General features: G+C 46.6%; 1 protein-coding gene across 2 annotated transcripts; it reads right to left on the bottom strand.

Moving 5' to 3' along the window:
- Nucleotides 1–10,992: 10,992 nt before the first annotated feature.
- GPR83 (G protein-coupled receptor 83) lies at nucleotides 10,993–24,370 on the bottom strand. Of its 2 annotated transcripts, XR_012040486.1 has the most exons (7): nucleotides 24,014–24,370; nucleotides 22,913–23,245; nucleotides 21,373–22,663; nucleotides 20,493–20,618; nucleotides 19,307–19,440; nucleotides 17,642–18,533; nucleotides 10,993–11,502 (listed from the first exon to the last, which is right to left on the bottom strand). XR_012040486.1 is itself a non-coding variant. In XM_072850708.1 (6 exons), the coding sequence occupies exons 3-6, from the start codon at nucleotides 21,757–21,759 to the stop codon at nucleotides 17,909–17,911; spliced, it is 1,272 nt and encodes a 423-aa protein (XP_072706809.1). In that variant the 5' UTR covers nucleotides 21,760–22,663; nucleotides 22,913–23,245; nucleotides 24,014–24,370; the 3' UTR covers nucleotides 13,434–17,908. The 2 variants fall into 2 exon arrangements, 1 of the variants encoding a protein (XP_072706809.1); XM_072850708.1 differs by lacking the exon at nucleotides 10,993–11,502 and having other exon boundaries at nucleotides 13,434–18,533.
- Nucleotides 24,371–25,330: the final 960 nt, after the last annotated feature.

Below are 25,330 nucleotides of genomic sequence, written 5' to 3'. Positions count from 1 at the left end.
AGGCAGAATTTGGGAAACAAAGTGCACTCTTTGAGGAACTAATGTTCTAGAGGAACATAATAGCGAAGATGATACTAGATAGCTTGAGGAAGCAGAGATCTTCTGGACATCGTTGCAATTGTAAGGCAATCACATCGCAGCCAACTGGGTGGCTGAGAGAGAAGTTATCAGAGCATTAGATTGGAATTTGGCTGGTTTTTCCTCATAATAGAATATTTGACTGAATATACTAAATTACTACTATAATTTTAAAAAGTAATTACTCTATTAAATACTAAAAAAGTGTATTTCTGAAGTGACACAATGTAATGAAAAGAATAAATCTATTATGGCTTTATATCATTAAATATTCACACATTCATTTGCTTCAAAACATTTTCATGTTATCAACCCTCCCCTGAAGGATTGTGACACAGAACTCACATTATAACACTTGATTTATTTTTTTTAGGTAGTAAAATTTGCATCCTCTCTTTTGTTTCTTCAGGTTTTTTGATGCGAGTTGCCGTGCCTGTTTACAAACTCTTTATATCATAGAGATTAACCAAACACCTTCATGTAAACGAAATTCCTTGCCTATGAACAAACTCCCACCCAACTCAGGTGTCTGCTGAATTAGTCCTCTACAGTCAGAGCCTTGCTTCCCCACATAGTCCAGGGAAAGTGGTAGGTGCCTTTGAAGGCATTTCAATGGGTAACCAGTCTGGGGATGAAAATAGCCTGGGCTCGCTGTGTTTGTGCTACTTTTTAAATTGCTTTAGCTCTTGCACACTTAAAAACTTCATGTATCTAAATCAAAGGAAGTGAAATCTCTCAACCAGCAACAAAAGAATTGGGGTTTTTGTTTGCTTTTTCCCTCTTACTTGTGCTAAGTTGGGATGAGAGAATTACGTGATGCTGCACAGGTCAGAACAACGCCTCTGTGCCAGGAGTCTGAGCTGCAGGATGAGAAACAGACCCGAGGGCTACTTGTCTTTTTGACATCTAGGAATGTGTTTGCACTGCCGAACAGGAGTGCCAGGGACCCAGCTGAAGGTTTTGGTCCCTGCTGTCCTCATTGTTCAAACATTAGCTCATTCCTGAGCCTTGTCTCGGGTTTTCTCCAAGACAAATTCTGGGCAAGCCTCGGGGAACGGTTCACTTCAAGAGCAGCTCCCAAAAGGCAGTAGGGATGAGACCATACCAATCTGGTTCCCACCACCCTACACGTCCCTCCAACATATCCCATCAAGATTTGCACCTTCAGAGACTCTGATGGCATGCTTTTAGGACACCCGATACATGTCCTTAGCTTCATATTATTAAAAACTATTCTGGTGGCCTCTGGAAAACCCGTCACATTATAGTGCTTTAAACTGAAAAGCATACAAAAAAATGTAATTATGTCTTAATATCCCCATACCCCTGTGACCCTAGGGGTCAGAGTCGAGGGCTGTGTACCATCACTGGTCTGCTCTAGATGGAGCTAGCCCTATAGACTGTGGAAACAAGTGAGTTGACACCTTAGAGCCAGGAATAATTTGTAGACCTTCAGTTATTTAGTTGGATAGGCACATCTGTCTCGTCCTAAAAAGCCCTGCCTGCCAGATAAAGCCTGCAGAGAAAAGGTACGCCTAAGATGTGGCTGAGAGTCTGATCTGAAGGAAGTGGAAATCTCCATGCCTTTGTTTTGTAGATAAAGGCAATTTTTCTTCTGGTCAGGACATTGCAGTGATGACCAGATTAATCCCTGCCTCTCTAAGTATCATTAAAAGGCTTTGAGCCTAAGGCAAGAGGTGGGAGGTTTGACCCCACTGTGACTCACAGTGGCTCACAGAAATCCCTTCAAGACTGCAAACCAGAGGACAGGCTGTGGGGGACACGGTTCCCAGAAGAAGAAAATTTCGGCCAAAGAATTTCCTTGTTTCTGTTTCTCTAATGCCAGCCCAAACCTGCTCCCCAGCCCACCGTGCTGTCCGCGGGAAGGAGCAGGGAGAATCCCATCCTCATCCCCCTTCGGTGGTATAAGGAAAATCAGGAAATAAGAGAGCAAGGTACCCAGTCATGACGTACCGGACACAGAGGCTGCGGGAAGGTACGAGCTCTCTCAGCCAAGCCTCTGAGAGCTGTTATACCATGTGGGTGCAGACTGTCACAGCCTGGCGGCTTTGCCACAAGGCTGGCAGACTGCGTCAGCAGCAGAGCTGGCTACGCTCTCTCACCAGCTCTCAAGAGGTTTATGAATAAGGCAAGCGTGAATAATAGTTATTCTCAGTCTCCTGGGAAACTGCTATTCTAAAGCTCTGTCTGTGTGTCCACATACAGTTTCTAGTTCAGTCTGTTTAGAGGGGTAAGGCATCCCTGAAGCTCTTGAAACACTTTTCCACTACCTGACACTTTATAGTAGCTGTTAGTTGCTTCTTTAAGTCCATGAACATCTAATTTTAGTGGGAATACCTGCCCATGGCCCTGTGACGGCTGTGCTTGCAGCACACAAGTACAGAAAACAGAGCTGAAACTCATCTGGTAAGTCCACACATGGGTCATGGCTCGGCACTGTACAGATGGCATCTGCTCACGTCCAAGAGCTATATAGCTTCACCCAACTGTTGCTGAGCTCAGCATGAGCTCCCAGCTCAGTAGCTTCACTGCACAAATGTAGCCTGCATCTTGGAGCAATGGGGAGTCTCTGCTTTCACAGAGCAGACAAATCCGTAGCTGGCAAAGATGTTAGGACATCACACTGTGATCCATTAATGACTTCTATGCAGGACATAGTCAGACTGTTTTAATCGTGGTCTACCCAAAATACATCAAAAAACATCTTGAAGTTTCACATTCAATATGCAAATGTTTGACTGTCAGTAATTGAATTATAGAGGTGAGTAACTGCTCTCTCTTTGTGGTACCAAAATGCAGACAATGCTATCAACCTTTGTTAAGTGCTTTGAGCTCCAGAGATAAAAATCTCATTTGTATTTGCTAGTAATGGCTAGTTAAATACATTAATTAAGGAAATTAGGAGGAGGTTTATACTTATCAGAAAACTGTGATTTTGAAATCTCTGGAATCTCCCAGTATTTTTCCCCATAAGAGCAGTGGAAGTAGAGATAGTTTGGAGATTGTGCCCAATACCCCTGGAAAATGCCTGTGAGACAATGGCATTCCTGAAGTTCCAGGAAATTACTATATTTTAGCAGCCCTCTTCTCATCTCCATCAACAGAGAAGAGAACATATTCATCCCATGCTGACAGGAGAAGGGGTAGGCTGCCCTGCAGTCAGAGGCAATGCCAACCAAAGCTGAGGTTCATTTCTTCTGTGCAGGAGAAATCTGTCATCTTTTCCTTGGGTGATGATCTTAGCATGCTTCAAGGAGTCTTGGATTCCTTTTACGTATTATAGCAAGAGGCTTTGACTGCTATGCGCTGTTAGTTTTGCCTGTACTCTATGAAATACTCCTCTAATGGATGCAGGTACAATGCTTGAGCTATTTGTTGCTTTCCTTTGAATGAGACAGTCTCTAACTTGGCTTACTGCTAATTATGGCAGGCATAGCAAAGCATGTGTGAAGAAAAAAACCCGCCATTTATCTCAGCTAAGGAGCTGGCCCTTGCCATTTTTTTGGCTGCAACAGAAATTTCTCAGTCACAAAAAAACCCCATGTAGTGGAATAAAGAAAGTTGTGGATTTTTCCTGCTGAGCACCACAATGTCTGATGGCAGTGGCAGCTCATGCTCTACTGCTAAAGACTTTGAGACTGACACAGAACTGGCCTGCTTCCCATGAGACTATTGCTAGTGCACATTAAATACTACGATTAAGAGTCTGGAGAAGGTTTGAATTCAAGGATTTAATTGGGAAGACACTGTGAGCGGGGCCCTGCAGGCTTGCTCTGTTCAGTACTGAAGTGGATGATGGAGTACTCAGCACAAGTTATTTGAGAAGTGTCCAGAAATCACGTAGGTGAAATTAAATAAGGACAAAGGCAAAATAACAACTACACTTAGGAGGGAGAAATTAAATGGGGAATAGTCAGCTAGGCATTAGGAGGAGATTGAAACTCACCAAATTATCTGTGGTGCTTTTGCAATAAAAGCCCCCAACTCCCCCATCCAAATCCCCCCATCACTCTGGACTACGACAGGAGGAATGCCAGGTGTAAGGCACGGGAGATGGCTCTCCTGTTCCACTTGAGACGGGGCAGGGAGTACCTGAAATGTTCTGTTTCGGGCATCACTTTTCAGGAAAAATGCGTGCAGAAAGTAGAATCATAGAACCATAAAATGGTTTGGGTTGGAAAGGACCTTTAAAGATCATCTAGTTCCAACCCCCCTGCTATGGGCAGAGACATCTTCCACTAGATCAGGTTGCTCAAAGCCCCATCCAGCATGACCTTGAACACTTCCAATGACGGGGCATCTACAACTTCTCTGGGCAACCTGTTCCAGTGTTTCACCACCCTCAGTGTAAAAAATTGTCTTCCTTATATCCAATCTAAATCAACCCTCTTTCATTTTAAACCCATTGCCCTTTGTCCTGTCACTACAGGCCCTGGTAATAAGTATCTCTCGGTGTTTCTTATAAGCCCTCTTCTTTAAGTATTGAAAGGCCACAATAAAGTCTTCCTGGAGCCTTCTCATCCCCAGGAACAACCCCAACTCTCTCAGCCTTTCCTTACAGGAGAGGGGCTCCAGCCCTTCGATCATTTTTGTGGCCTCCTCTGGACCCACTCCAACAGGTCCCTGTCTTTCCTCTGCTGAGGGCTCCAGAGCTGGACGCAGTACTGCAGGGGGGGTCTCACCAGAGCAGAGTGGAGGGGCAGAATCACCTCCCTCGACCTGCTGGCCACGCTGCTTGTGATGCAGCCCAGGATACAGTTGGCTTTCCGGACTGCGAGTGCACGTTGCCGGCTCATGTCCAATTTTACATCCACCAGTACCCCCAAGTCCTTCTTGGCAGGGCTCCTCTCCATCCCTTCATCCCCCAGCCTGTATTGATGCTGGGGGTCGCCCCAACCCAGGTGCAGGACCTGTTGTAGTAGTCACTTTAGCATTAGTATCAAGGCTTGCTGAAGTCTTGGGCCACAAGAACTTTCACCTAGATCCACCAACCGTGCACTGAACTTTTACTTGAAGTACATGAAGGAAGGCTACATGAAGGAAGGCCCCCGAAACCGGTGCAAACCAGAGAGATAAGGAGGCTTCAACCTTAGCAGAAGCTGCGATCTTAGAGATAAGAGAAGAACCGGCCCGCCTAGAGACAAGGAAAGGACCCAATGAAGAACGGGAAGACCCCAGACCCAAATACTACTATTGGTCCGAACTGTCTCCTGAGGGGAGGGAAATTTAGATTGTAAGGGTATAATTACCCAGGGATTTCTTTATTCTGGGTCCCTCTCCAGAGGCACCCAGCTCGAGCTGTTTTCACCGCCGTACCAATAAATTTGTCTGGCGTACGTCGTATCGGAGACACTGCTTCGGGAAACCTCGGGTCGAGCCAGAGGGGAGAGAAAGCACACGAGAGTGAGTGTGTGTGTGAGCAAGGAGTCGAAAAGGGGCACCCGTCAGCTCCGTGGAGCTGCCCACTGCGAAGGGACTCTGGTCCTAGCAGTTAAAGTCTCGGGTGGTGAGTGTGTGACTCCCTGAATGGTGTGTGAGTGCTCGGGCAGCAGCTTCTCCTTTAACAGACCTTGCACTTGGCCTTGTTGAACTTCATGAGGTTCACTTGGGCCTACTCCTCAAGCCTGTCCAGGTCCCTCTGGATGGCATCCTGTCCCTCTGGTGAATCAACCACACCACTCAGCTTGGTGTCATCTCCAAACTTGCTGAGGGTGCACTCAATCCCACTGTCTATGTCATTGATGAAGATATTAAATAGTATTGGTCCCAATACCAATTCCTGTGGCATCTGCTGAATGCTGAGAAGATACATGTCAGTATCATATTACTACCTACTTGTTCATTCCATGCTGAAGTGGATGCAAATTAGTGGCATTTGGGTTTCTATATAAGTTTTTATGCTTTTGAAAATCCTACACTTCTCTGCTCCCAAGTGTCAAAAACGCAAGGGTGGTTATTACTTAACAGAACTGTATCGAACATTTTATTCAGCCTAAACTTTGGGTTTAAAATGCCCCTGAGAGTTCTTTTTAATATCCATGTTTGTCTTTTCTGTTTCAAATGCTTACTTATTGTATCTCTGCCTTTCTCAGTCTTGAAATGATGGCAACTAACTCCTCTCCTTTGCATTTTTTAGCTACTCTTCTACTATAACGCCTTTTTAAAGAGAGATTTTCCCTACCTGCTAAGAATCTGTAAGTGAAGTGCTGGTGTAAAAAACACAGCTGCATTTTCACTGGACCAAGATTTGGAGGAAGGCTGCCTGAGAAGAAGCTCAGATGTTCAGCCTGTGGTAGGAGCTACTTCTGCGGAGCAGAACGATCCCTTCGCAGCAGCTCCACAGGAGTACACCTAGACATCTGCACACAGTAAATCCACACCTATCAAGCCATGTGCTAAAGCAGCTACCCACATCAGAAGTGCCTGTGCATCTCTATCACCACAGCCACAACCCAGCTGACATCCAGGAGGCTGCTTCTGCTCCATCTACTTCTTCACCACACCATGTTATACCTCCTGTGCCAAATAGTCATTTTACACCAGGCAGGGCTGGGACTTCCCTCCTTTCCATTCGTATGTCCAGATTTATCAGCTACGCAAGCTCCCTGGGCTAGTGTGCTTCACATCTGTGACCCATGGTTTGCAGTGGGTCACAGATGCTGCGACCTCTGCTGCTGCTCTGCCAAGGCTGCCTCACGGCCAAGCTCTGACACATGGTCGTTGCCCTGCTCGCACCTGCCTTCCAAACAGTGCAGCTGCAGGCGACCGTGGTTGGACCCCAGCATGGGGTATACTAGAGAAGGTATAAATGCTAGGTGCCAAGCGAATAGAGTGTCATAGAGATAAATTATTATAGAAATAATAATAATAAATTATATATTATTCTCAATAATAAATCTTCTCCAGTTGTCTTGTCCTGTCTCTACAGTCTCACACTTACTGTATCTACACCCCAGGCAGGTTGTCTTCAGGGAGATGAACTGGTTTTATTTCCAGCCCAGGAAAGCCAAACGCACCAGACAGCAGCGGTGCATGCAGCAAAACCCAGCAAAAGGGCAACGCGTGGCTAATCCAGTAGCTGCACCAGCACCAAGGGCTTCTCAGACAAAACCAGCCATTCACAGGTCTTGGTGAGTCATTGCCCCCTTCCTCCCCTCAGGCCAGACACAGGGCAAGGGGTTGCGGGGCTGCAGGGAACAGACTTGTGGTTCTGTCCATCTTGCATCTGGGGACAACTGCAGCATTTCAGCTAGCAAAGTTATAGATCTGTTCTACACATTGTACTTTCAGTCTCCATCATGACTAGATAAGCTTTTATGACAGACTGGAAATGACACATGAGAGGCCAGCACTGAGTGGCCACTGGATGCTCTGCACTGGCATCAGCTGGTGCCTCTGGGCTTCATAGGAAAGAGTAGTGTCAGCAAGCAAGTCCCTTTCCCTTCCTTCCCTCCCTATCCTGTTTTTACAGGGGAATCCCAGATGGAGTTTATATTTCATCAGTCAAAACCAAACTAGAAGCAACTGATTTACAGGCAATTTAGTGATTTTTCATAATGATTAAGCTTAGAAGGCTTAGAGGCTTAGAAAATGGCATCTGCAAGGGAAAGTTGGAAGAACTCTGATTTTTGTAGAAGGGAGTGGGGAGAAGTAAGAAAAGTCTTCTCAAAAGAAAAAATAGTGAAAGACAGCTCTTCACAAAGGACATGAAAAAGAAGCCGCCAAATTCATTTGCAAAAGTGACAATTTAGCTTAAATGCTTAGAAAAGGCTTGACTTGCAAAGCTGCAAAGCCCTGGACTGAGGCTACATTTTATCTTCACAGCACTGATGCTAGAATGTGTCACCATACCAGCAGTCATGCCATGGACCACAGGCCTAGGGAAAAGAGCCTCAGGGCAGGGAGGGAGGGAAAGAGGGAGAGAATGAAAGCTGGAAGCTAAAAACCTCATCTGACATCAGCAAGTGCCAAGAAAGGCTTCCAGGATTTGTTTTCCCCTGAGTGCTATTCAGAATAGCACAAGTTGCCAAATACAGCCTGGCATCGTCTTTGTTCCCTTTCAAGGTCTCTGCATAATTCTACATGGAGAAAACACCAAGAACATTGCTAGAAACAGAGAATTAACATTCATTAATTCATAGAACTTGTAAGTTAATTTTCATAGGCCTGTTATGATATTTTTCAAGGAAATAGAAAAATAAGAAAACAGTGTTGTCAATACAAATAATTTCACTTTTGGATAGAAAAAACACAGCACTCTTTAAATCATGAAAGTTGCAGAACCAACCACTCAAGGTTTTGGAGATGGCAGCATTAACTTTACCCAAGGGAACTCAATTAAGGTCACATATTCATATGCCAGATGATGCATTCTCTAAATGCAATTCATTTTTCCACGAAACTCCTGTGCTCAGGCTATGTGGATCTCCTGCAATGGGCAGCTGTTCAGTGCTTTGCGTACTCTTTGTTACCCAGTAGACACCGCTCTGCCGTGTTCGCAGTCTGCTCCCAGAGGCACGTGTGTGAAAGCTCCAGAGGAAACAACTGAGCCAGGTTTAAAAGAATGAGCTACACTGATAACCACAGACATGACTGATAGCAGTCAAACTGGTGAGCTCTGGGGACACACTACCCCAGGGCCAGAGAGCTATGCTCTGGTAAAGCTGTGAGCAGAAGACCTGTGGTGTGATGACAGGAGGATGGCCACAAGGTCACAGCACATCACCTGTGCTCTTCCTCCAGCCCAACAGGAGGACAGTCTGTATCTATAAAGACGCTGAAAAGGAGGGAAAAAACCAGCAGGCCTTGCCTAAGATTTATGGAAGCAGAAACAGGCAAGATTTTGAGGGAAAAGATAACAATAATAATTTTTTACTCTTAAAGAGCATAAAACACTTGTTCAAAATCTAGTTCATTGTTGTCAACAAAAGGAACCCAAAAGACATAACGAGGAGTCAGTAGCCAGCATCCCTTGAGCTCTGTGTCACACAGGAGTCAGCCTGGCCAGGCCACCCGGCACACACAGAGGTCTCGGTGCTTCGGAGGATGTGTGTATGAGGGTGGGAGTGGGGACAGTTGACTTGCTTAGAAAGTCAGATAAAACAAAATGACCTCCCCTTTCCATAACACTTCACATTTAGCTTTGATTCATTATATTCCCAGAGGGGAAAGAAAAGCCTCCCGACAGCATGATCCTTGCCATGCTCCAGAGCAACCAGTCCCCTCTCACGCCAAAGTCCCCCACAGGCGTGTTCTTGCAGATCTGTTTTTCTAAGGCTAGCTACTAAACCGCCTGTTTCAAAACGCTGCACAAGACCAAAATTCAAAAGGCAGCAAAAAGTCTAGCTGCAGCAGGCAAACACACACAGAAGGGAAAATAAAAGAAGGTAATCTCCACCCTGTACACGTATCTCATTTTATCATCACTCAGACCATCCTGTCACACTCCCCGAGGTGGCATCTGAATGCAGTTTACACACCAACGGTGTATTCACATTTTAAAAGAACCCTCTGGTCTGCGCAGACCTGGGGTAGAATGAAAAAAACACCCATGGAGCCTGGATGCCCAATTTAAATTGCCCAGGACGTGATGTTTTTGGAATAGTTTGCGTCATACTGCACTTTGTGTGCTCAGGGCACAAACCCACTGATTTCAGCAGCACTGGTAAATGCAAAATGTTTGTCCAGAATCCCAAATCAGATATGAGGAAAATGAAAAATAGCTAATTAGGAAATGCTCATCAGAAATTGCCCTGTACCACATTAAGTACATTGTAGCACAGTGTATTATGTACAGTTTTCAAGGGCACCATTTCTAGTGCTTTAACCATGTCCTTCCCTTGTACATTCCTGTCCTATTCTGCTAAAATGTGTACCTCTGCTGGCCACTGGCCACTAGTTCATTCCTGGACAGGCTGTTAAGGCTCACTGTCCAATCTGCCTCTTCTTTTCTTTTTACCAGGTCCATCCCTCCTGTTCTCTGTAATTAAATCAAACAGCTTCATCACTTCTTACACCCTCTCTGTGCCCAGATCCAGGATTAGGCAGAGCCTGAAGGAGAAAGGTTTTCCACCCGGTGCAGGGGTGCAGGATCCAGAGCTGTAACTGCAGGAGCGCTGCTCAGACCCACCTGGAGCATTTGACTGGGCGTTTGAGGATTTTGTCTCCTGGAGCTACAGCAAGGTTCTACATATGTAGCTGTTTGAAGGGTGATAACTGCACCCAAAGGTGGTGAATCTTAGGATGTTACCTTCAGCTTCAGAAAGAACATCTTAGTGAGCTCAGACCATGAGCCCCTGGTCCCAGACAAAGCTAAATTCAAGGATCTAGCTGCAGGATCCATTATAACATATGTATGTGCTTGAAAACAACTGCACCACATTCACTGAAAGGGAAAAAAAGACCTCTGATGTAAAATATGGCTCGGTCCAAATGGTTCTGGCTTGGCAAAGCTGTATTAAAGTGTTGGGTAGGCAAAGCATCACCTCTGCTGCCAGTCTGTCCATCAGCTCCAATCGACCATTAACCTGCAACCTCTCTCACACCAAAAGCTCCCTCAGATGGAGCACCCAGTACATCCAGCAAGGCCAGTAGGACCAAGGTCCATACACCAGTCACCGTGATTTCCCAGGAGTGCCCAGAATGATGGGATGACAGCTGAGGCAAGAGCTGTCATGGCAGCATGTCCTTCTCTGGCAGGGAAGCTGAGAGACTTTGTGCCCTCACAGTTTTAGGCCCTTTGGCATCTGATCAGTCTTGTGCCTGGGGGATGTGCAGAGTGTAAACTCCTGCCTGTGTTTGATGATGATGAGTATCCCAAATCCAAGACACCATTCAGACAAAACTCTGAAAACACTCTGAAAACACTCTGAAAGCAATGATTTATGGGAAAGAAATAAACTTTGGACATCTAACTCAACTGAGTCATCGTCAGACAACAAACAGAATAATCACAACTGAAGTAAGTATTTGTGCATGAGTCTTTTAAGCTACAGACTCACTGGAAAAAAGAAAAAAAAGAAGAGATGTGACAGAAAAAAATAAAGCATTAAAGCATAAAAAGATTAATCCAAAATGCAAAATAATTTTTTCCCCTCTTCTCCTTAATAAGACTGACAACAGCAGAATCATGTTGAAAATGCCTTTCTTTAGTTTTCTGAGGAGAGCCGCGCAGCCCCGTGCTCACTCAGCTCTCCCCAGCCGGCAGGCGACGCTGACAGGACAGAGCCACGGTAGTGTTGGTCTAGCAGAAGCCACGAGTGGCATGTGTCCATGCACAGGAGTGGAGACGCTTTGAAGGATCAGAGCGGAAGGTCAAGCTACTAGCAAAATCTAACTTTCAGAAGTAGACTTCCAGGCAGACTTCCTCTCTCAAGTCGTTCGTGACCAAACAGAGAAAGAATCCTGCAAAATATTGCATACTGTAAGATGGTTTGAAATATTGCATTTCCCTAAGGGCAGACTTTTAAAAAACCCAAACAAGTAGACAACATTTTCCATTCCTCAAGCCAGGTGACTCTATAGGTAAACCCAACCATAGCCCTGATAATTTATTTCCCTAAGTGAAGAAAGGATGCTTTGGGGAAGGGTCTCTTGATCTCCTCTCACTCTCCTCCTTTTACCTCAGACAGGGAAGCTCTTCTGTTCAGTACTAGCTTAAGCTGAGTAAAGCCATTCCAGAAATCCAAGTAAAGGAAGATTCTTATTAATGAATACAAAATAACAAATGTGTACCCATCAAAACGGGTTTGTTCAACATTTACAAAATATGTGACAAAATTAAGGTAGGAAGAAGATGGCATGGGCTCCCTGTATCTCCTTTCCTCACACCACCCCCTTCCCTTCTGTCCTGTCTCTGAGTCTCTTCTTCCTCCTGCTGCCATCACATGCTCCCTCCCCTCTCAGCTTCCTCCTCACTGCTCTTCTCCCTTCTCTTTGCTACCAGTGGGTGAACACTTGCTGCTAGAAACCACACGTAAACACAGATCATTTTTCTTTTGACCAAAGGAACCAAATGTGGCAGCTAATTTGTTGCTTTATCCCTTGCATATATGTGTACACACACATTTTTCCTCTCCTGGGGAAACATTTTAGTACCTGTGAGAAAAGTTTAAATAGTTAAAAAGTTATAAGGATGACTACAGGGGGTTATGAGGGACTCTGAAATTAAATCGGAGCTGCATAATTACCAAAAAGGAAGAGGTAAAGGGAAAAATGAAAGGATACTGTCCACTGAATGGACACTGGAAGGGATGAGCTAACTTCCCAGACTCTCATGAAGAGGGTTCTCCAACGCTGCCATACCTCTTTCTCTTGTAGAGCAGAAATGGGCTGAGGTCCCTGATTTCCTCATGTGGTTTGGCATGGTAATTTAAAACTTATTCTACTGAACATACAGGTCAGATCTTGACAAACTGAAATCAGGGAATGAGTCTGATTTCCAGCAGTTCAGAGTATGTCCAAGGTTACTGCAGTTCTAAAAATACCCATCACTGCTTTCCTCTTTTAAGTCCATAGTGTTCGATTTTTAGGTACTCAGCATTCCCAAAGGTTTATTTGCTGGTAAAGAGTTGGGATCTGCTGTCACTGGACTGGGGAGCGTGGTTCATGGTCTCTGCACGTTTGGGATGTCCAGCTGAATAGAATGGGATGGGATGGGATGGGATGGAATGGGATGGGATGGGATGGGATGGGATGGGATGGAATAGAATAGAATAGAATAGAATAGAATAGAATAGAATAGAATAGAATAGAATAGAATAGAATAGAATGGGATGGGATGGGATGGGATGGGATAGAATAGAATAGAATAGAATAGAATAGAATAGAATAGAATAGAATAGAATGGGATGGGATGGGATGAGATGGGATGGGATGAGATGGGATGGGATGGGATGGGATGGGATGGGATGGGATGGGATGGAATAGAATAGAACAGAACAGAACAGAACAGAATATTTCAGTTGGAAGGGACCTACAATGATCATCTAGTCCAACGGCCTGACCACTTCAGGGCTGACGCGTTGCAAATGTTAAGGGAGGAAATGGGACTTGGCTTAAGGGATCAAAGCAGGCAGGAGGAAAGGTTTGATTCTGCCTATCAGTGATACGAAGTACTCCGACTCGTGGGGTCTTGATAAAGAGCGGTGAAATAGCACTGGACTCAAAGTGAGAGACTGATTAACACCTCGTGAAAGGACAGGCTAGCGGCAAGGAGTGGTAGGCATTCCAGTCTCTTTAAATACTCAACTGTGAAAGACCTGCACAAGACTTAAAATAATTTCAGAAATGTAAGTTTATTACAGGACATTGGGAAAAACAGTTTCTCTCTCCTTTTTTCCATTTATAGTCATTTATAAAAAGAAGTTTTTTCTCGCTTCACTGCTGGCTGCTGCAAGCTGAATGTGGAATGGGGCACCCTGGTGTGACGTTCAAGCTAATTTCCACAGCACAGGGAGGGCTATTGCTTTCCTGTGCAATACAAGGTACAGTTTTTTGAATGCCTCTTTTTTTCGTTATTCAAAATCAGATTTGATAGCAGAGGCGATCAGCTCCGGTGCAGGCGTGTTCCACAGCGGAGCAGGGGATCGCGGGGTACAGGGGGGTTTCCTGAGCCCGGGAAACCCCAGGGGAGCGCAGAGACCTGCCAGGAGCCGGCAGCTCTCACGAGAGCGGCTGACCAGGCGTGGGCAGGGCCAGGAGTAACGGCGGCCACCCACACCCCCACAAAAGGCAGCCCCAGGGAGCCACGCGACCAGGACGGGCAAACAGGGCATGGCGCGGCAGTTCGCACGGGACGGCACCTCGTCGAAGGAAGGGCATTCCACTGGCCGAGTTCCACAGGCTCTTCAGGAAGGACAGGCAGGGGAGACGAGGAGGGGGTGTATCCCTCTGTGTCAGTGACCAGCTGGGGTGCATGGAGCTCCGCCTGGGGACGGATGAGGAGCCAACCGAGAGCTTATGGGTCAGCATTAAAGGGAGGGCAGGGACAGGTGACATTATAGTGGGGGTCTGCTACAGGCCACACAACCAGGAAGACCAAGCACATGTGGTCCTCTATAGACAGATGGGAACAGCCTCATATTCACAAGCCCTGGTCCTCATGAGGCACTTCAGCCACCCCGATATCTGTTGGAGGGACAACACAGCAGGGCATAAGCAATCCAGCAGGTTCCTGGAATACATTGGTGATTGATAACTTCCTTCTCCAGGTGATAGAGCACCAACAAGGAAAGGTGCTATGCTGAACTTTGTTCTCACCAGCAAGGAGGGACTGGTGGAGACTGAGAAGCTCAAGGGCAGCCTTGGCTGCAGTGACCATGAAATGGTGGAGCTCAAGATCCTGAGGGCACCAAGGAGGATGCACAGCAAGCTCACTACCCTGGACTTCAGGAGAGCAGACTTCGGCCTCTTCAGGGATCTGCTTGATAGAGTACCACAGGATAAAGCCCTGGATGGAAGAGGGGCCCAAGAAAGCTGGCTAATATTCAAGGATCACCTCCTCCAAGCTCAGGAGCGATGCATCCCAACAAAGAGGAAGTCAGGCAAAAATGCCAGGAGGCCTGCATGGGTGAACAAGGAGCTCCTGGAAAAACTCAAACACAAAAAGGAAGCCTACAGAGGGTGGAAGCAAGGACAATTAGCCTGGGAGGAATACAGAGAAATTGTCCAAGCAGCCAGGGATCAGGTTAGGAAAGCTAAAGCCCTGATAGAATTAAATCTGGCCAGGGACATCAAGGGCAACAAGAAAAGCTCCTATAGGTACGTTGGTGATAAAAGGAAGACTAGGGAAAATGTGGGCCCTTTCTGGAAGGAAACGGGAGAGCTATTTACCCGGGATATGGAGAAGGCTGAGGTACTCAATGACTTTTTTGCCTCAGTCTTAACCGGCAAGTGCTCAAGCCACACTGCCCAAGTCACAGAAGGCAAAGACAGGGACTGGGAGAATGAAGAACCACCCACTGCAGGAGAAGATCAGGTGCAAGACCATCTTAGGAACCTGAAGTTGCACAAGTCCATGGGACCTGATGAGATGCATCTGTGGGTCCTGAGGGAACTGGTGGATGAAGTTGCTAAGCCACTATCCATCATAGTTGAGAAGTCAGGGCAGTCTGGTGAAGCTCCCACTGACTGGAAAAGGGGAAACATAACCCCCATTTTTGAAAAGGAAAAACAGGAAGACTCGGGGAACTACAGGCCAGTCAGTCTCACCTGTGTGGCTGGCAAGATCATGGAGCAGATCCTCCTGGAAACTATGCTAAGGCACATGGAAAATAAGGAGACGACTGGTGACAGCCAACATGGCTTCACTAAGGGCAAATCGTGCCTGACAGATTTGGTGGCCTTCTATGATGGGGTTACAGCATTGGTGGATAAGGGAAAAGCAACTGACGTCATCTACCTGGACTTGTGCAAAGCATTTGACACCGTCCTGCATGACATCCTTCTCTCTAAATTGGAGAGACATGGATTTGATGGATGGACCACTCGGTGGATAAGGAATTGGCTGGATGGCCGCACTCAAACAGTTGTGGTCAACGGCTCGATGTCCAAGTGGAGACCAGTGACGAGTGGAGTTCCTCAGGGGTTGGTACTGGGACCAGCGCTGTTTAACATCTTTGCCGGCGACATGGACAGTGGGGTTGAGTGCACCCTCAGCAAGTTTGCCGACGACACCAAGCTGTGTGGTGCCACCGACACGCTGGAGGGAAGGGATGCCATCCAGAGGGACCTGGACAGGCTTCAGAGGTGGGCCCGTGTGAACCTCATGAAGTTCGACAAGGCCAAGAGCAAGGTCCTGCACATGGGTCAGGGCAATCCCAAGCACAAATACAGGCTGGGTGGAGAATGGATTGAGAGCAGCCCTGAGGAGAAGGACTTGGGGGTGTTGGTTGATGAGAAGCGCAACATGACCCGGCAATGTGCACTTGCAGCCCAGAAAGCCAACCATATCCTGGGCTGCATCAGAAGAAGCGTGGCCAGCAGGTTGAGGGAGGTGATTCTGCCCCTCCACTCTGCTCTCATGAGACCCGACCTGGAGTACTGCGTCCAGCTCTGGAGCCCCCAACATAAAAAGGACATTGCTGGAGCGAGTCCAGAGGAGGGACACAAAGATGATCAGGGGGCTGGAGCACCTCTCCTACGAGGACAGGCTGAGAGAGTTGGGGTTGTTCAGCCTGGAGAAGAGAAGGCTGCGGGGAGACCTTCTAGCAGCCTTGCAGTACCTGAAAGGGGCCTCCAAGAAAGCTGGAGAGGGACTTTTTACAAGGGCCTGTAGTGATAGGACAAGGGGTAATGGCTTTAAACTGGAAGAGGGTAGATTTAGATTAGATATAAGGAAGAAATTCTTCACTATGAGGGTGGTGAGGCACTGGAACAGATTGCCCAGAGCAGTTGTGGATGCCCCATCCCTGGAAGCGTTCAAGGCCAGGCTGAAGGGGCTTTGAGCAACCTGGTCTAGTGGAAGGTGTCCTTGCCCATGGCAGGGGGGTTGGAACTAGATGATCTTAAGGTCCCTTCCAACCCAAACCATTCTATGATTCTATGAGATTTTCTTCTGTTAAGAACATTAAGTTCCTCAAACTACTCCAGACAGCTGCAGTCACATCAATTTTCTTAGCCACCCCAAGAAGGACACATCTCACTCATCTTTAAATGCACCAAAACTGTGCAATCACCAGAGGATATCTTGCAGTGAAATGTTCCACTTTTATTACTTGCTGTCACAGATATCATCTGTTCTCTCACAGCAGTTCATTTATGAACTGATTCCAGAGAGCTAACATCTTAGTTGGGATGAAATACCTGACCTGAGAAGTACCCAGGTGCTTTATAGGATAAGAGAACAACATTCAAAGGCAAATTAAAAAGTCAAACTGTAGCATCCTTTAGCTGCCACTTGACAATAATGCAGAGATGCACTGATCAAAAGGTCGTAGTTCAAACTCAGAGTAGTGTTTAATTACCCATTCTCCAACTGTGGATGGTATGTCCAACATTCTCCAAAGTAGCTTTTGGGGGTTTAGTTCTCTATTTGAAGAAAAGCTCTCTGAATATTCATGACTTTATCTTAGGAAAGAAAAAACTCTGTGTGATTTAGCACTGTCAACAGATGCTGAGCTAACAGGTTGGTGTTTGCCATCGACTTATGCAAAGAATAGGCATCCATTTTTCTTCAACTCTACCTTAGAAAAAGTGCCCGTGATATAAGAGACTGCTGTATTTGTCAATGCCCATTTTACCCTCCGCCTCTCTGAGGGTATTTCCACGAAGAAATGGATTTGTGAAATATTCACTCTGAACAGATCTTGACCTGTCAGGCCCCAGTTCAGAAGGGATGCCTTCCTACCCAGTTGTGCTGGATCTAAGCCAGCAACCTAAAGGTCTACATCTTGACCATTTCCATGTTGCTACTAAGAGACTTAGAAAAGAGGGAGGGAGGCCTGATGTGATTCGATTGTTGCTTCAGTGCTGGAATACCAGCAAAACACACACACTGCCCCAGTGGTAAAAAGGCTTAGTCATGTGGTTAACAGCGACATACATGCAGAGAATCTCGTCCTGCAAGCTGATCCAAAGAGAGTTCCTTCCTGGGAAGAGTTTGCTTTCTCCCCTTTAGGGGCTCCACGCCATTATCATCAGCCTGCATCAAACATCCAGCTCTTTCATGCTGCCTCCTGCAGAACCTCCTTCTTGGTTTTGTCACATGTAGTTGCACAGTCCCCAAGTGAGCCAGAGCTCCACACCTTCCCACCATTTTAGCTCTAGCCAAATCTATGTGTGGTCCTTATAGATTTCCCAGGGCCACCGTTTAGCTCACAGCTACTATTGGCTCAACTGCAGAGATGTCTGTCTTTCCTGACTGGATGTTGGAGGCTGATGGAAGGGCACGGGAGACCTGCAACCTCTTGAAGTTGCCGTTTTCCGGCCAGGCCAATCGGTAGGATGGGACCGTGGAGGGAAGCCTCTGTTCTGCAGGTCCGGGAGGTTTTCTGCACACGTTGAGCAAAGCCTTCAGTTCTGATCGGAAGCTGTCATTGAGCCAGCAGTAGATGAAGGGGTTGTAGCAGGTGCTGCTCATTGCGAACCAGTGAAAGGCGAAGTACAGGGCATTGTTGGTGTGGATGGTCTGGCTGGAGAGGAGGACGACGTAGCAATTCAGGGGGAACCAGCAGACTGCGAAGAGGATGACAACAAGCATCAGCATCTTTATGGTCTTCTTATTCTTTTTGCGAAGGGCAAAGTACTGCTCAGTGGTGACTTCCCCGATGACATTGCGCAGCCAGAGTTTCTTGGCCACTGTCACGTAGGCAGCAGAGATGATCAGAAGGGGCAGGACATAGAGCAAAATGAAGGTTGTTAAGTCGAGGTACATCCAAAAGAGGTCAGCAGGCTCGGGGAAATCTGGCAGACACAGGCACCGGGTAACTTCCTCACTGCAAAGGGAGATACCGGACAGGGGGTGAGAGTGCATACAGCCGGGCGCTGCGGGAGAAGTACATCAGGAACAACGGGGCAGGAGGGAGAGGGCTCCTGCCATAAAACCTGAAGGCAGACTCTTCATTTATGCACATGTGTCACAGTTAAGTGGAGCTCTGCTGCCCAAGTACTTGAGCCATGGAGCAGCCTGTGAGCAATTTGGTGATAATTTCTCATGGGCTCTCATGACCTTACGATAATTTTATGAATGTCATCGATTACAAAATTTCCAGCTGCACAGAAGCAGGGTCTTATTCTTTGTCCTTTGGCAAACAGAAACACAGTCTCTGCACATATGAAGGACCTTTCCCTCATTAAGGCACTTTCTAAATATCAAGGCTCATGACAGCACTTTACAGAACAAGCAGCTGAGGCAGACTCTGTCACTATCCCAGGGCTGTTTTCCCCATCCCTGGTCTGCCCAAGCAGGTGAGAGTGGTACATCATATAAAATGCCAGCATATAGAAGTAGAGGGTCCAGGCCAGATCCTCTAACTTCTTAGCCTATTTCATGTGATTAGTGTGACACAATAAAGATAAAATAACTAGAAATAGAAACAAGAACAGAATATCAGCCACTGCAAAAGGAATCTGATGAAAATTATAGACTAGATCCATATTTGGCTGACCTCAACATATGTTCAGGGCTTTCAGTAGAAGATGTAAAAGTATGGCCACTGAGAGTTTGGCCTCCAGGGAGACTGTGGAGGAAAGCAAAGCATATCCTTACCTGTATTCAAAGGTAAAGAGTTTTTGGTAAATAGCGTGTGGTAGGGAAAAACAAGTTGCCATGATCCAGATTACAGAGATGTAGATAACACCTTTTGCAGTAGATATGCGAGGTTTCAGAGGGTGCATTATAACCTGTGTGAAATAAACCAATATTCAGGCTTATGCCATTTCACGAAATAGTTCTCTCATTTTTTCATATAATCTTCCAGCCTTAAATCTATTACTTAAAGTGGAAATTTAGCATGCAAGCAGTACTGTCTTCACCCAGCTCCCATTGACTCTAAGCTGTACATGAAAGCCTGAATTTTTCCACCATGGGAATGGGTAAAGCCAGATCCCAGTCCTACCCTCTCCTTTCAGTATTTGCGTCTAGGTGGGGAGAACTGGGTACCAGCGGGTCTTCCACACATGTTCATTTCCAGGTTCAATTTACTTAATAGCAAAAAAAAAAAAAAAAAAAAAGAAGAAAATAGTCTTAGACTCTTCAGTATCGGTGACCCAAAGACCCATGGGTTTGTGATTTAACTAGACCTCCCTGGGGATGCTTCTGACAGCCAGTGGATTTTCTGGAAACTCAGAAGTTTGCTAGCAGAAAATGTCAACTGTACTGCTCTGTTTTGTGTAGTTGTTGGGTGACTCCAAACTGATAATGCCTGACTGTCCCCAGTTTTGAGCCCATTATCAACAGGAAGCCACAGCTCTGCTTGTGACAAACACCAGTATGGTACAGTCAGCTCTCCAGTGTTCAGGGTAACAAGGGGTGAGACATCCCAGAGCAAAGGGAGACAGAGCTGTGGAAGCTAACCAGGATGTCCTTGCATCCATGACGCTGTTCCTCCGTGGGCCAGACAAACCATCCCAGCAGAGGGTTGCCCACATTAATTCCTATCAGGATCTTGGACTTTCTCCTTGTTTGAGAGCTACTGGATTACCCACAGAAGCAAAGCTCCCGTTCCCCAGTTGGAAGCAATCGCAAGACGATGGACATCTCCAGTCTCCCACCTTGCTGCCGGCTTGAAACTATTCTTTCCATCTGACAGCAAGAACTGCTCCCCTACCCTGTCAGCTCCTCATGCATCTTACATTAATCTGGGAGCTGAGAAGGAAAAGACATGGGATCATCCTTTCTCATTTTAATTATGCTCTCCCAAGCTTTCTGGCTGTCTGCTTCAGAGAGCTCTTACCTGGTGCCTGTCCACAGCAATGGCAGTGAGGGTCAAGGCAGAGACGTGGAGGGAGCAGTACTGTGCAAACCTACTGACATGGCACATCCCCTTCCCGAATATCCAAGTACTGTTCACAAAACGAGCCTAAAACCAGAATACTGTTAGTTTTGTGCAGCCCCCCCACACCTCCACATGCTTATAGATATCTGAGACACCTCTGGCATGTAATTTCTTGTGCTATGTAAAAGATATTTTTAAAATAGCGGGTTCTTTGTGTAATTGTATAATTTTCTGGCTTCTGAACCCTGAAGAGGTAGGTTAGTGCTGCTCAGTGGCACAGCAATATCCTCCAGGACAACACAGCAGAGCAGTACCAAAGATGTTTGTTCTGTTTTATTCACAGCGTGTCCTTCTGTAGTCTAACTACTGAGTCAATACATTTCTTTTTCCCTTTTAAGCCCTCCTTACAGGATAGGGCTGACCTGTATGCCTTATCTTACTTCAAAGCAAACTACCGCTTTTCAACACAGCTTGTAAAATGATGGTGAGCATTAATCTTTTTTTCAAGAGGTTCATAGTCTTACCTTGGAAATACTTCAGAGAAGGGAAGGAAAAAAAAGACCAGATACTACACAGTACTAAGTAATCACTGTGAGGTTATTATTGTTCAAGTGCTATCAGGGCCACTTTTAACAAATGGATAATTTCAGATCTTCAACTAGATAACAGGAATTAGAGAAGAAAAAGATGTGGAGTTTTCTGAACTTAACTCCAATCGCGGTAATTTGGACTGGACAGGTATCTGCAGGACATTCATGCACTGCTTATAGCAGCGTAAAGAAGCATAGGCCACCGAAGTAACTGCAATGCCTTTATGGCATCTCTGCCCCAGTCTTACCAGTGTAAAAGGCGTGTTGAGAAGTGTGATCATGATATCGGCTACAGCCAGGTTCACAATGAACAAGCTGGTGGCGGAGTGCATGCGCTTGGTCTTGATGACAACGTGACAGACCAGGATGTTGCCGAAGAGGGAGAAGACAATGATGAAGGAGTACGCCGCGATGAGCAGGGCTTTCACTGTGACACTCTGCGACTCTGCTCCATACTGGCTCCTGCCCACAAAGCTCTGCCAGTCAGCCAGGCTGTCGTTATCCCAGGAAAAGAAACCCGAGATGTTCGGGATTACAGAAGTCTTCTCCAGGCTCCCGTTGAGGGGCAGCTTGCCTGGGGCGGCAAAGGCGTTAACTAAGTCAGGGAGGGAGAGCCAGACAAAACAGGACAACATCTCTGAAACGTCGCTCTGCTCCTCCAATTTGGAAATAGCTTATTTGCGAGAGAGCAGAGCTCAGGCCGTGTGCCGGCAGAGCCGTCCTCCCCTCGCTCAGCCCAGCCGCGCTCGGGGGCTGCAAACACAGCACGCAAGCAGCAGGAGCGGGTGGATGCTCCTGCCTCCCGCAGCCTGCTTCTCTCCCACTCGGCTCGCCGCTACTTTTGCTCCTTCGGCCAGCTTTATACCCCCAGACGAGCTCCGAGCCGGGATCTTCTGCAGCCATTGGGCTGCATGACATTATTTCTGCTCTGACGTGCTGCTTTTCCACGCAGTCGCGCTCCCCTGGGCGCTACTCCAAGATAAGCACATCTGTGAGAAAAGCAAATCAATCTCTCCAGTTGTCAGCATCCTTTTTCTCTACAGCAGCCCAGCTCATGCAAATTCTGTGCTGTTTATAAACTGCAGCATGTGTGGCAGCTCTGCTCTCTTCCAGGACACAGTTCAAATTTAAGCTCAGTTTTAAAGATCTGAGAGGCAAGTTTCAGCCTATTTCACAGCATGACACTTACTAGCTGGCATAGAATAGAGGGGTAACAGATGAACTGTGACTAACAAGCCGCCTTACTGTACTTACAGTATTTTTCCAAAGACCTTTTTTCCCCTCAGAGAGACAGAGAAATACTTAAGCTTTCCCTTGGCAGGGATTTCCTCTTGGTCAAGGGAATAAGAAGTTTGATGTGAAACTGTGCTTTCTAGGGTTTGTAGAAATACAAAGGTAGTTACAAAGAGGTGATTATATGGGACAAAGGATGGGAAGGGACGTCCCAGCCCAGTGAGTCCAGTATCCAAAGCAACAGGCAGCCGTACACTGGACCCAAGCACTGACGAGACGGCAGCATGGGTGTTCCCCGTGCCTTCCCTGCAAAAACACAGTAGGAAATCTAAAATCAGTATCAGGAAACCAAGAGCCACAAATCCTACACAGCACAGAAAGACGTGCCCCTCCATGAGGGCACATGTAAGGTGCTGCTGGGGACAGAGCTGCTTGGGTGGTGTCAACTAACCCCAGCCAGAGCAGGTTTTGTACATAAAAGGCTTAAAGGCTTTATTTAACCATCAGTTAAAAGACCATTATCTGAAAAGCTTATATTATAAGCTGGTCACTCACTGGTGAAAATAACACTCCCAGAAGATGCTTGGCACTCCCCCCGGGAACCACTCCAGCTGCTTTCTCCTCACTGCTGCTCAGGAGTTGAACGCAGCAGGACCGGCGGCGTGGCCAGCCCACAGCGCTCCTCTGCAAACGGCTGCCAGCATCTATTTCTTCCACAAAATTGTCCAATTTGAGCTCTTTTGGCAGTTTGCCTGTCTCAGAGGAAGCTTTCCAGCAAACCTGCTGGAGCTGCTAAGGTGGCAGTCTCCTGTGACCATTCAGAGAGAAGAAAGAAATCTGCGTCCAGCTCAGAACTGCTCGGCCAGCGAGGATGCCCCCGATCTGATGCTGTCAGGAAAACACAGAGAGTCCCACAATGTAACAAAAAGGCCCAGGGAAATGGCAGAAAGAGGGACAGGGCAGCATTCTGGTGTGGGTTTGGGATGAGAACAGAGTGGTTGGTGGCGTATGTCCCCCTTCTCGCTGGGCTGCTCCAGCAGCTCCCAAGGCCCCCTCCTTTTCAGTGCTGCTGGCTGAAGCATAAGGGTATTCTGTCTTCTGACAGTCAAACCCCAGCTCTTACTCTTCCGCATCTATCAGATCCTGCTGCCCTGCGCTATAATCCGTATTCCAGGAAAAATGATTAGTTTTGTCTATTTACTCCCCTTGATCTAGTTCTCCATTTCTAGCAGGGTACCCTTGCATGTGCAGCCAGAGCCGCAGTTGCCTTTGAAGACCAGGTGCTTCCAGGAGAGCAGGAGGCCTTCTCCTCACCTCCTCGGCCAGGCTGCTGGGGAGAGGATGGGAATGTCCTCCCACACAACCCAAGCCCACCCTCCTCCAAGCTGGACACAGCGTCCCGTGATCCAAAGGAGGCAGTCCCGCCACACACCAGGCAGGCCCACCTGAAAGACCCACAAAGGGTCACGGAAAAAGCCCGGTGGAAGCTCCCTGGGTCACGTCGCTCCCGTGTCGCCCGTGTGCCCTTCTCGGCCTCACATCACCCTTCTGGTTTAGTTTGTATTTAAACATGCCCCAGTATGAACAGCCTAAACAGTTCACCTGCGTGTGGCTGCTACCAGAGAACAGGCTGTAGTCGATTTGTCAGCTTGGTACCTGCTCCTGCTGCCTTCACCCTTGCTCCGCCATCCCCGGCACCCACTGACAGCAAAGGAAGCAGCTGCACAGGAATGTCAGGATTTGGTATGCTGCATCTTGGTTTTGTAAAAGGTATCTGTGAAATGATGTAATTCATAAAGTGAAAAGTATTTAGAAAATGTTTGAAATGAAGCTATACAGCTCGTGAATTCAGGTAATCAAAAAAGTCATCAAGAACATCTGTGCAATAGCACTCAACAAAATTATAATAAATTAGAAAACAGGCCTGGTGAAAAAAAAGGTTACAAGAGGAATATAAAAACAATCACCCAGACACACTAAAAGATGCAGTTTGGAAGCATTCAAAACCAGGAATAATCCCTTTTTTTCTTTTTAAATACACAGCAGAGTGTGCATCCCTCCATCCCCCCCCCCCCCTTTCCCTGGGAACAATCTTTCTTTCACTTCCGTGCCTTTGCTGCTGAATTTTTGAGCTTTCCTGGGGCAGGTGGATTGGAAGTTACAGGAGTGAGAAGTGACTTTTCAAAAACTATCCAGTGTGATCTCCGAGAAATAACGTTGATTTTCTGAGCATCTTACGCCCCTGTATAACAAATCACATTAGTGATTAGGATAAGTATTGTAGAGTCTTTCTACACACACCAGGTTACATTTTTCCCCTGAAGTGAAGGATGCCATCTTTATCTTCTACGCAAGACAGTTCAAGAACTGCTGCCGTTTAACACTATGAACAAAGCCACTGTGAATTCAACAGTTGACTGAAAAAAAATTGCAAAAAAGGTAGAGAGAACCTTTGATACGATTTATTAATCCTATATCCTTTGCTACAATCTTTGCCTAGGATGTGCCCGCAACATTAGAAGACAGAGTCCCCTTTAAGACCTTAGTGAAACAATAAACTGGACAATTTAAGCCTTTATAACAAAATAGGTTTAATTTGGTGTGGCGGGCTGACCTTGGGGTGTTGCCAGGTGCTCACCAAGCTGCTCACTCCCCATCCTTAGCAGGACAGGGGGAGAAAATTAGATGCAAAACTCATGGATCAAGATAAAGGCAGTTTAATGGGAAAAAGCAAAGGTCGTGTGTGAAAGCAAAGCATAAAAAAAAAAGATTTATTCTTTATGTCCCAACAGCAGGTGATGTCCAGCCACCTCAGTACATGTAGGGGTTGCTTTGAAGACAAATGCCTTAATAACAAACATAGTCATCCCCCCCTCCTTTCCTTCAGCTTTTATTGCTGAGCACAACATCATATGGTATGGAGTATCTCTGTGGTCAGTCGGGGTCAGCTGTCCTGGCTGTGTCTCCTCCCCA

Source organism: Ciconia boyciana, chromosome 1 (assembly GCF_034638445.1).
Source record: "Ciconia boyciana chromosome 1, ASM3463844v1, whole genome shotgun sequence".
Lineage (NCBI taxonomy): Eukaryota > Metazoa > Chordata > Aves > Ciconiiformes > Ciconiidae > Ciconia > Ciconia boyciana.
Note: the sequence above shows the minus strand (reverse complement) of the source record. Positions and strands in the feature narration are given on the sequence as shown.

Bases quoted from the DNA above. Each gene is read 5' to 3' on its own strand.
- GPR83 (XM_072850708.1), bottom strand. From the start codon at position 21,759: ATGTTGTCCTGTTTTGTCTGGCTCTCCCTCCCTGACTTAGTTAACGCC. The intron at 20,619-21,372 runs GTAAGACTGGGG...TTCTGGTTTTAG, and splicing joins TCAACACGCCTTTTACACTG to GCTCGTTTTGTGAACAGTAC. The intron at 19,441-20,492 runs GTAAGAGCTCTC...TATTTCACACAG, and splicing joins TTGCTGTGGACAGGCACCAG to GTTATAATGCACCCTCTGAA.